At 46.0% G+C, this 12074-nt stretch overlaps 1 protein-coding gene across 1 annotated transcript in view; it reads right to left on the bottom strand.

Annotated features, from left to right (window-relative positions):
- The window catches only part of LOC136590992 (epidermal growth factor receptor-like), a 213838-nt gene that overhangs the window by 32375 nt on the left and 169389 nt on the right, over positions 1-12074 (bottom strand). Inside the window, exons 15-16 of the mRNA XM_066588457.1 lie at positions 8262-8419; positions 5481-5519 (exon numbers count right to left, since the gene is read on the bottom strand). Coding sequence (XP_066444554.1) covers positions 5481-5519; positions 8262-8419 — 197 coding nt within the window. The remainder of the gene's footprint in view (positions 1-5480; positions 5520-8261; positions 8420-12074) is intronic.

The following is a 12074-nucleotide window of genomic DNA, read 5'->3' as shown; positions in this document are numbered from 1 at the left end:
CAGAGCCTGGGACCGCTCACGTCCTACCCACCCCCAGAATTGCGGGCCCCAGCTCGGTGCTGGTATCTGCGGCGGTGTATGCTTCCTCCACTAAACCACCCTCCTCCTCCTCCTCCTCTTCCTATGCAACCTCTGTCTCGCAATCGAGATGTGTCAGCAGCAGCACGTCGCCAGCAGTTGGTGTCGCGCGGCGTGGCAGCACAGCGGTGGGCAAGCGTCAGCAGGCTGTGCTGAAACTACTCAGCTTAGGAGAGAAGAGGCACACGGCCCACGAACTGCTGCAGGATCTGACAGAGCAGACCGACCGCTGACTTTCGCCGCTGAGCCTCCAACCGGGCATGGTCGTGTGTGACAACGGCCGTAACCTGGTGGCGGCTCTGCAGCTCGGCAGCCTCACGCACGTGCCATGCCTGGCCCACGTCTTTAACTTGGTGGTTCAGCGCTTTCTGAAAAGCTACCCACGCTTGTCAGACCTGCTCGGAAAGGTGCGCCGGGTCAGCGCACATTTCCGCAAGTCCAACATGGACGCAGCCACCCTGCAACATCGGTTTAATCTGCCAGTGCACCGACTGCTGTGCGACGTGCCCACACGGTGGAACTCAACGCTCCACATGTTGGCCAGGCTCTATGAGCAGCGTAGAGCTATAGTGGAATACCAACTCCAACATGGGCGGCGTAGTGGGATTCAGCCTCCTCAATTCTTTACAGAAGAGTGGGCCTGGTTGGCAGACATCTGCCAGGTCCTTGGAAACTTTGAGGAGTCTACCCAGATGGTGAGCGGCGATGCTGCAATCATTAGCGTCACCATTCCTCTGCTATGCCTCTTGAGAAGTTCCGTGCAAAGCATAAAGGCAGACGCTTTGCGCTCGGAAACGGAGGCGGGGGAAGACAGTATGTCGCTGGATAGTCAGAGCACCCTCATTTCTATATCTCAGCGCATTTTGGAGGAGGAGGAGGAGGAGGGGGAGGAGCATGAGGAGGAGGGGGAAGAGACAGCTTGGCCCACTGCTTAGGGTACCCATGCTGCTTGGCTGTCATCCTTTCAGCGTGTATGGCCTGAGGAGGAGGAGGAGGATCCTGAAAGTGATCTTCCTAGTGAGGACAGCCATGTGTTGCGTACAGGTACCCTGGCACACATGGCTGACTTCATGTTAGGATGCCTTTCTCGTGACCCTCGCATTACACGCATTCTGGCCACTACGGATTACTGGGTGTACACACTGCTCGACCCACGGTATAAGGAGAACCTTTCCACTCTCATACCCGAAGAGGAAAGAGGTTCGAGAGTGATGCTATACCACAGGACCCTGGCGGACAAACTGATGGTAAAATTCACATCCGACAGCGCTAGTGGCAGAAGGCGCAGTTCCGAGGGCCAGGTAGCAGGGGAGGCGCGGAGATCAGGCAGCATGTACAGCGCAGGCAGGGGAACACTCTCCAAGGCCTTTGCCAGCTTTATGGCTCCCCAGCAAGACTGTGTCACCGCTCCCCAGTCAAGGCTGAGTCGGCGGGAGCTCTGTAAAAGGATGGTGAGGGAGTACGTAGCCGATCGCACGACCGTCCTCCGTGACGCCTCTGCTCCGTACAACTACTGGGTGTCAAAGCTGGACACGTGGCCTGAACTCGCGCTATATGCCCTGGAGGTGCTTGCTTGCCCTGCGGCTAGCATCTTGTCAGAGAGGGTGTTTAGTGCGGCTGGGGGAATCATCACGGATAAGCGTACCCGCCTGTCAACCGACAGTGCCGACAGGCTTACACTCATAAAGATGAACAAAGCCTGGATTTCCCCAGACTTCTCTTCTCCACCAGCGGACAGCAGCGGTACCTAAACAATACGTAGGCTGCACCCGCGGATGGAAGCATCGTTCTCTATGACCATAAAAAACGGGGATCTTTTGGCTTCATCAATATGTGTATTATATTCATCCTCCTCCTCCTGAAACCTCACGTAATCACGGCGAACGGGCAATTTTTCTTAGGCCCACAAGGCTCAAGTCATATTACTTTTGTAAACCATGTTTATACATTTCAATTCTCATTAAAGCGTTGAAACTTGCACCTGAACCAATTTTTATTTTAACTGGGCTGCCTCCAGGCCTAGTTACAAATTAAGCCACAGTAACCAAAGAGATTAATGTGTTTCACCTGCCCTCTTGGTTGGGCATGGGCAATTTTTCTGAGGTACATTAGTACTGTTGGTACACCAATTTTTTTGGGCCCTCGCCTACAGTGTAATCCTAGTAATTTTTATGGGCTTCGCCTGCACTCATGGTACAGCAAGGTGTGTGGGGTTGGCCTTCACTTTTGCTACATAAATGTAACTGGGGCCTTGTCTATACTGCAACTACTGAAATGTGAAAGAGACTGTTATCTCCCTAAACTGCTGCAATGGGAATGTTACTGTGGCCTGTCTTGATTGCTACTACTACTGAAATGGAACTAATACTGTGCCCCCCCTATACTGCTGCTTCGGAATTGTTACTGGGGCCTGTCTAGACTGCTACTACTACTGAAATGGAACTAATACTGTGCTCCCTCTATACTGCTGCTAGTGATATGTTATTGGGGCCTGTCCAGACTGCTACTACTACTGAAATGGAACTAATACTGTGCTCCCCCTATACTGCTTCTAGTGATATGTTACTGGGGCCTGTCCAGACTGCTACTACTACTGAAATGGAACTAATACTGTGCTCCCCCTATACTGCTGCTAGTGATATGTTACTGGGGCCTGTCCCTAATGCTACCGCTGAAATGTTACTAATTCTGGGCTCTGCCTATACCGCTGCTAATGCTATGTCACTGGGGTGTGGAAACGGAGGCTTCCCAAAGACATGATGGCGGCGAGGCCATTTCCCACCAACGCGGTTACTGTTAAGGTGCATATAACCACGGACACGTGGAGAGGACACGTAGTGCCTCAAAAACATCCCCCTCCTCCTCCAACAATGAAAACATTCTTGGCAAATACCTTTGCATTGGTCCGTCTGGTGGCAGTCCAAGAATTTCACCTTTAACGACACAAGAGAGCCCCCCCACCATCCCCCCGCCACGGCCCACTTAATCCTGGCCACATTCTGAAAACCAACTAAATAAAACCGCGCTACTAGGTCCGCAGTCGCGACCACATTCCCACCAACGCGGTTACTGTTAAGGTACATATTACCAGTCTGACTGGGGCATGCACTGTGGGCCGAAGCCCACCTGTATTGTATGTGACGTTAGCTCTGCTGAGCAGGGCACTGCAATGGGATACATTTATGTACCGCCGGTGGGTTCCAGGGAGCCACCCATGCTTTGGGTCCACACGGACTTCACATTAGGGATTTGTACCTGCCTTTGTATTAAAAACCCCGGTCAGACTGGGGCATGCAGTGTGGGCCAAAGCCCACCTGCATTTAATCTGATGTTACCTCAGCTGTGCTGGGCAATGCAATGGGATTTATTTATGTAACGCCCGTGGCTTCCTGGGACCCACCCATGCTGTCGGTCCACATGGAGTTGTACCTGCCTGTGACTTCTTAAAAAGAACCCCAGTCTGACTGGGGCATGCAGTGTGGGCCGAAGCCCAGCTGTATTTAATCTGACGTTAGCTCTACTATCCGGGGCACTGCATTGGGACAAACTACAGGAGCAATACAGCGCTAATGAGACGTGCACAGCTACGCTAGCATTAGAGTCCGCTGTAGGCACGCGATTGCTGAGGGTTTGTGCAGAGGCCTATGTCCTGGGTGCAGTGAAAGTCCGCTTCCAGCCTAGGATTGCTGAATCTGTGGGCCGAGGCTTATGCCGTGGGCGGGTGCAAGTCTGCCATGTTTGGCCGCTCAGATTAATTTTTCGTTCATGTCTTGGGTTTCCTAGGACCCACCTATGCTGTTGGTGCAAACTTAGTTCCCATTGCGGTGTTTGACCACAAAGGCACTGACTGACTTGGGTAGGGGGCAGAGGGCAAAGTGTGGATTGAGCTATGCGACACCTTGACAGATTGAATACTGTGTGGCACATGGATTCCCCATTGCTATGCCCACGTTTGCAGCTCCTGACGGAGGTGGCACAGGATTGGATGTCTCATTGCTTCTGTACAGCATTGTGGGCTATCGCCCCGCCCCTTTTAAAGAGGGTCGCTGCCTGGCCCTGCCAACCCTCTGCAGTGTGTGCCTCCGGTTCCTCCTCATGGCAGACGCACTTATAAATAGACATGAGGGTGGTGTGGCTATGAGGCCAGCGTGTGGCATGAGTGCAGCCGAAGGCTGCGCAGGGACACTTTGGTGTGCGCTGTGGACACTGGGTCGTGCGGGGGGGGGGGGGGGGCGGGGTTGGGGAGCATGTAACCCAGGAGAAGTGGCAGCGGAGTGTCATGCAGGCAGTGATTGTGCTTTGTTGGAGGTAGTGTGGTGCTTAGCTAAGGTGTGCCTTGCTAATGAGGGTTTTTGAGAAATAAAAATTGTTGGGGGGGGGGACACTCTTGCCGCTATTGTGGCTTAATAGTGGGACCTGGGAACTTGAGATGCAGCTCAACATGTAGCCCCTCGCCTGCCCTATCCGTTGCTGTGTCCTTCCCATCACTTTCTTGAATTTCCCAGATTTTCACAAATGAAAACCTTAGCGAGCATCGGCGATATACAAAACTGCTCGAGTCGCCCGTTGACTTCAATAGGGTTCGTTACTCGGAACGAACCCTTGAGCATCACGGGAAGTTCGACTCGAGTAACGAGCACCCGAGCATTTTGGTGCTTGCTCATCTCTAGTGATTATGCATTTATTTGCCCAATTTCTGTGTGCAAATGGTTGTGTTGCTGGTATAAATTTATTTTTAGGGTGCCTGGTCAGGGGTGTAGCAATATCCCTCAGCAGATCTCCACCGCGGGAGCCGCCGCCTGGGAGCAGGAGACAGCTGACGATTCCCTGCACTGAGCTTATCTGACAGATGGGCTCACCGCTGAGAATCGCGGCAAATCGCAGCATCCTGCAATCTGAATCCCACGAGCGGAGAATCGCTATGATTTTCCGCTTGTGGATACAGCGGCTGTGCTTTCCATAGCAATGCTATGGAAAGCTTCAGACAGCGTGATTCACCAGCGATTTATCGCTGGCGGAATCACGCCCGTAGACATGCAGCCTTATTGTACTCCTACAACAGCATGTTTGTGTGACTCTCTCTGCTTTTGTCTCTCCTGCTCCTCTCTACCTAGACTTCTATGGGCAGCATGAGATAACACTCACCTGCACTTTCATCTTGTTTTCTCTGTTTCTAGAGATAGATTGGACAACAGGCAGTGGACAGAAAATTAGAAGGAAGGGAGACCCCTAGCAGCCAGCACTTTAGAGTTAGTTTTCAAAACCCAAAAATTGCAGTGCTATTTACTTGATAGATCCGCTTATTTTTGGTTTAGGATACGTCTACTTGAAGAATAAATCTCAGGATGTGCAGATACCTTCATACAATCTTAGTGTCTATTAGAATAATCCAATGGTCTTACCCAGGAGGTTTACAGCCTTCAATGCCAGGACCCGTACACCTGTCAAAAGAAGAATAAAACTATTTTCACATAAGCATTTACATTTTGCACCCTTACATCTCAGAGTTGTAGGCATTGAATCTAAACTGGAGCAGAGAACGGTACTGGAAGGTACAAGTAACATGGCCAGGATGTTCCATTAGAGTGCCATATTTTGATAACTGTAGCCGGCAGCGGGGTAAAAACAGTGTAATGTCATTATTTTTCTTCTCTCTAACATACCCCCTAATATACCAAATATTTATATTTTTAAAAAAAAGCAAGACGGGGGTGTACAAACAAATCCCGACAACCAGACCCAAAACGTAAAAAGCTACGATTTGGCACTATGTCAGTGCTGGCTCTTGCCATCACACACCTCTACACTGGGTCAGATTTGCCCTGAACTAGCTTGCCCCATGTGTCCATTTATACTATGCAAGAAAAGACCCCTTTTAGTTTTCCCCTCACGTCTTTATTAACATTGCAGTAATGTTGTAGCAAGGCCCATTTAAAGTTCACATATTCTTAGCAGATGGACATCAGCCGGAGCCTCTATTTTAATGGGTAGCTCTTTGGGTAGCCTCTATATTGTGTACTGTAGGCCTTTAAGGATGGACAGCTACCCATTTTAGGGAAAGATACATAATCAAACCATTATCTACAGTGTAACTGCTCATTATGAACATGTCAGTAGATGGCAGCACAAATCAAAAAAAGGAAATGCAATGAATTAATTCTTCTATAGACGTATATTAGATCTGCCTTATTAACATGATAGAACTAGTGAAATATCCCATAATCCCCAAAGGTATTAGTGGTTTATATTATCACAGAGCTATGAAAATCAAATGTTCACATTGGAACTGTAAAGCTTTTGGGTCTCAGTGCAAAAACCATGTGCGGTTTATTTATAATATGAGTGTTTGGGGAAGAATGCACCAGGGTCTGATTGTGACAGCTACCTCCGTACCCCTGCAGTTATGCCCCTGGTTCCTGTAATTGCATTCACATCCTCTTTTTGGCAGGGGGGTTTATTTTTGTATTTTGCATTGCATTTTTTAGACAAGTCTTTAACAGAGACTTTTCAATGTATTCAGTCTGTAACCTGTTTTTCACGGCGTTTAGCCAGTATACTTAAGAAGCCTATGGAAAAAAATGCCATAAAAAGGGCCATATCTAGAACAAGCTGTGTTGATCCAAAAAAGTTATGAAAAAGACCGCCAAAAAGACACACAAAAAAAGTGCTTTTCATATTTCCCTATTGACTTTATCTAGTAGCTACACAAAATAACGCACCATAAAAAACAAACAGAAAAGACATGAAGAATGGCACAAAAAGTATGAAAATGCAGTGTGTGAAAGCAGATTTTTTTGCTATATTTTAACATTCACCATGTGAAACACAGTTTATAGGTATAATAAAAATCTAGCTAGCCATGTGGCCAAGTTTACAACTCAAGTAACATTTCCTGCTGTAGTAAATAGAATAGCCGGTAAATTCAAATTCTTCAATTTTTCTCTTCTGCCAAGTAGCATTAATTCTGTTTAGTCATTTCTTAGTTATATCTGTTTCAGGGAAAGCAGCGTGATGGCCACATGGGATACTATATGGTTTTTAAGAGAGTTGAACTACAAATTTGGCCAGTTATGTAGTGGATTCGAGCCATGTGTCATTCTGTAACTGGGCACTCTTGACTTTCTGGAGCCGCTGCAGGCTGGGTAAAATCCCTGAGTTAACTATAATGGTGACCATATTGGTTGTTACTCTGCTTTCCCAGAAATTAAAATACATTGCTAACATCGATTCTTAGCAACCTCACAATGCAGCTCAAATATTCAGATTTGGTAGCTTTATTTTTTTTTTGTCCCAAAAGTTAGCAAGGGCTGCGCACACTCCATCTATCATTTGCATATTTCCCAGAGTAGCATGGATGGCCTTATAAGTCTTCTCATATACCTAGGTGCTCTCCCTAAGGGGAAACAATACCCTTCCAGACCCACGTCTAAAGGCCACTCACTAGTCAAGCAAAAAAGTCTACTGTACAGTGATGTGGGGGAATCAGCCCAAAACAGCTGTCTGTGTATGGTTATCCTGGCTTTGGCTCACAATTTCCAGTCATTGTTATAAGGCTTGTTTAAAAAGTTTGACAGTAACTTGCAGGAATGCCGCCATCCAGTTGGTGGTGCTGCAGAGGTCTTGTTTCATATTTCCAATAGCGAAAAGTAGCATTTTGCAGCACAAAAGCCCTCTACTTTTTCACGCCAGAATTCTAGAGCAAGCGAATTTATAAACTATTTGAAAAGTAGTTTCAATTGTCATTTTTAGATGCAATTTTTAGATACAGGCGAGTGCAATTCTTTTTGAGGAATCACCCAAAAATAGGGCATGCAGTGATTTTCTCACTGCGAGAGAAAAACCGTTCATGTGAATAAACACATTGAAATGAATGGGTTATTTTCACGTGCGACTTCCGTCCATATCGCTATCGGATGGACCTCGCATGTGTATGAAAATCACCCGTGTGAATGCAGCCTAACAAGGTTGGTTATAAATGTGTACATGACCTTTAAAGTGCAACATTCCTAATATAGGGGAAAAGAATAAAGATAAGAGATGTTGATGATGATGTTCTGCACGCAGTAACCTGCATCCCTTATCTACACAAGGCATTGCATCGGCTGTAGGAAATCTAGACAGGGATAATAAAAATGCTCCATAATTAATAGTTGAGCTTTTTCCGAGGCTCTGCTTAGACTTACCCCGTCTTACACTCCATGCTACAGAACTGGCAGACTCCAGCCTTATCAGGATACTTTGGATATAAGTTACTACTGTCACCATAATAAGCCGGCAGGCAGCTTCTCACGCAGGTTTCCTCATCGATGTAATGAGCACATTTGGTGCACTGATTTGCCTCCTATAAAAACAGGAACAAATTAAAAGTAATAAATACTGGAGACTTTGGTCAAGAAACAACTCTTGTACAATTATTAAAAGACCCCGGTCCATTTCTGAATGATGGAGCAACAGTAGACGTCTCAAGAATGTGGAGATCTGGTGGTGAGTCCGTTGCTTAACGCTACCCTCCGGTTGTACTGGGAACAGAGGTATGGTCTTCTCTGCTGAAGCCCCTCTGATCTGTCACGTCTGGGTCTCGTTTTTGGGTGCCCATGATGGCTGATGCAAACCTCAGACTACCTAATCCCCACAATGCATTGGTAGAGTTAGACTACTAATACCTTATACCTGCTCTCTGATTGGTCAGCACTGCTCACATGATCAGTGCTGGCCAATCACAGAGCAGTGCACAGTGTACATTAGGTAGCATTAGGTACATTCATCATTACACTCTTGGATTACTCCCAGAGTAGTCCATGATATCACAGAATGAATCATGTGACCTGCTGGACTGCTCATGCTCCAGCGGATGCAATGATGAAACAATCAAGCACCAGCAGCCAGATTGCACATCATGTGACCATAAGTTTGAAGCAGATGTTATAGATCCGGAGGAGCCGAGCAGATTGATATGTAGTTCTATGGGGAAAAGATTCAGTAGAACTTGTATTTTATTCATTTATATCTCTGCTCATTCTGAGCTGCGGTGAAGTGAGCGGTCCTATCAGTGATTGACAGCTATCTGTGTATGACTGTACATACAGGGAAGGCTGTCAGTCACTGCTAGCTCCACCCATTGGACTGCTCAGCTCAAAGAGACCAAAGGTTTAAATGAATAAGACACAAGAATCTTTCCCCATAAATCTATATATCAGCCTGCCCGGCTCCTCCTGCTCTGCAGTGAACCAACAAAATATTTTAACTTCTCCAGGCTTCTATCATTAGTCTACAGATGCTTCTAAATAATCAAGAAACAGAGAAATGGCTTCTGACTGCTACATCTGTGCTGCTTCTGCATCCATTTTAATGCTGCACGGAATAAATTAGAAAAGAGATTTTTCACTGGGTGCCGCCATTTAATGCTCTGTTTTCAGCCCTGCTTTTGCATGAAGCACAGCTAGCACACTCCAAGTATGCTCTGTGGAGTGTGCTCCAGTAATGATGAACAGCCAGAGCATGTGCTCCAGAGATGCTGGCAATGTTGAACAGCCAATGGAAAATTGCACTGGCCATCTTGGACAACTGACAAGAGGATGACAAACGGAAGGTTGAGAGAGTCATCGGCAGAGAAGAATGACAGCAGGTAAAATACCCTATTCCCCCCCGAGGAGTCATGGAGGAGAGCTTATATTCTAACACACAAAGCCACCATCTCGAGTAAATTACAGGAATTAAACTATAAGATCCTGACAAGGTGGTACAGAACCCCCGCGGGGCTTGCCAGAGCCTTCCCACAATATTCAGATGTCTGCTGGAGATGCTTAAAAGAGAAAGGTACGTTCATTCATATTTGGTGGTCGTGCCCGATGATCTGCCCCCTTTGGCAAGAGGTCGGCGAGCTCTATGCATGGACGAGTAGACAAAATATAAAACTATCCCCAGAAATAGCACTTCTGTCGATGTTCCCTGGTCCTTTGACACAAGTCAAAAAATCACTACTACGATTTTTTGTCATAGCCGTACGCCAAATAATTCCCAGGAAATGGAAATCCCCATCGCCCCCCACAAGGGTGATGTGGATCGAAGCGATAGATTACATCCAGCATATGGAAGAAATATGTGCAAAGGACGAGAGAAGGCACAGCAACTTCCTGACAACCTGGTCCATGTGGATTATGCTCCGTAACACACCAGAGTTGGCATCCTGGGTTACAAGTGGCATTATTCCCCAAAGACAAACCCAATCAGCCCATCAAAATTAAGTCTTAAAAAACACTTGATGGTTACTTCAATGGTTAATAGGTCGGACCCCCTTTACTCATACCACCTCTCCCCTTCTTATCCTTCCCTCTTCCTTTTTTTTTTTTTTTTTTTTTTTTTCCCTTTTTCCTATCCCCCCCCCCTTTTCTTCTCCAATTCTAAATAACTGCTGTTTTGTTTGTTTTTTGTTTTTGTTTGTTTTTCATAGATGGTTAAAACCAAGAAAACAATACCAAGATAAGTTTGTTCATTTATTTGGTTTAAGATCTTGGCATACAAAGTTGACATAAAATAGTAACGTGATATTACCTGGCAATATTTGATGACATTTAATGTTAAATGCATAATTTTCTATATAAATAAAAACACATTTTGAACCATAAAATACCCTATTCCCTTCAGTTCAGGTACAGATTTGTGTCCCAAAACCGGAGGGTCGCTTTGATAAATTTCCATTGTCATAAACTTATTTTGAGGTTTCAGCAGTAATACTATAGTCTTGATAAGGATCATAGAGGATGCAGTGGTCGGACCTCCACCAATGATAACTTATTATGGTAGGACAACCCCTCTATAGTATAGTATCGTCTACACCTTCCAATAGCCTATAGACCTAGAATAAAACAATATACCCTAGACGGGAGGGAGCTGTAGCCTCTCTCCACAATGTTCAGGTGAGGTTCACAAGAGGTGTAGCGGTGTCGGCCTGTATGTAACATGCTGCAGTAGCGGAGCTAAAGGCTCTTGGGCCCGGGTGCAAAAGTTTATCTTGGGGCCCCCCAACTTCTCTTAACCCCTTAACACAGAGTTGTAACTTGAAATTCTTGGGCCCCAATGCAAATCCTGTAATAGGGACCCCAACTATAATGCTTTATTCATAGTACTGGGCTCCTTATATGGAGAGGAGAGGCCTTATGGGTCCCGTAGGGCTCCTGGGCCCGGGTGCAACTGCATCCCCTATAGTTATACCAGTGACATGCTGTAAAAGGGAGGAGATTGCCAGCACATCAGGACTAACCCACTCAGCAAATTATTTTCATCCACAGAATCGATAGGTTTAATTGCGGAGGACAAGGAGGCAAAATATGCTGGTGGTGAGTCTGGATGCCGCTATATCTAGGGGTGCTGTGACTGTCACTATATTTGGGGGTGTCATGCTGTCAAATTCTTGACGCCACTGCCTTGAGGGAGATGCTGACTAACGAGGCCCTTCTCATCCACTGCTCATGTATCTTATTCACAATGAGGGGCCTTCTTTACAGCTGCTGGTCATAATGCTGACACTCTAATAACTACATATCTCCACTATTCTCCCAAGCATATAGGCTAAAAATTTCCATTTTTTAAATATAATGCATTGAATGTTATTGTGATGCTCACATTGGGTTAATTTGGAGCTATTTTTGAAACTGTCTTTTTTTCAACTCTATGGAGTATATAGGTTAGACACTGCGTGGCCGACACCACATCTAATGTACATCTACAATTCTTTTTTTGGAATGATCGGTAGACTTCAATTAAAATTACGGCCTTTTTATATTTATTATTTTTTTGCAAGAAAAAGTCAACTGTTCTTATTTTACAAATATTAGAAGATACATTTTTATACCTTTATAAAAAAAAATAGCAAATTCCAAATCCCGTCATATCATAATGCTAACTAAAGCCCTGAAGTAGTTAATACTGCTGACCGTGATCTGACACACGGCGATACAGATAATGCTTTAAACATCTGCTGGTTCATATCTGGCCAG

This window comes from Eleutherodactylus coqui, unplaced genomic scaffold (genome assembly GCF_035609145.1).
Source record: "Eleutherodactylus coqui strain aEleCoq1 unplaced genomic scaffold, aEleCoq1.hap1 HAP1_SCAFFOLD_26, whole genome shotgun sequence".
NCBI lineage: Eukaryota > Metazoa > Chordata > Amphibia > Anura > Eleutherodactylidae > Eleutherodactylus > Eleutherodactylus coqui.
The sequence above is the reverse complement of the archived record's forward strand: the minus strand, read 5'-3'. Positions and strand labels throughout refer to the sequence as shown.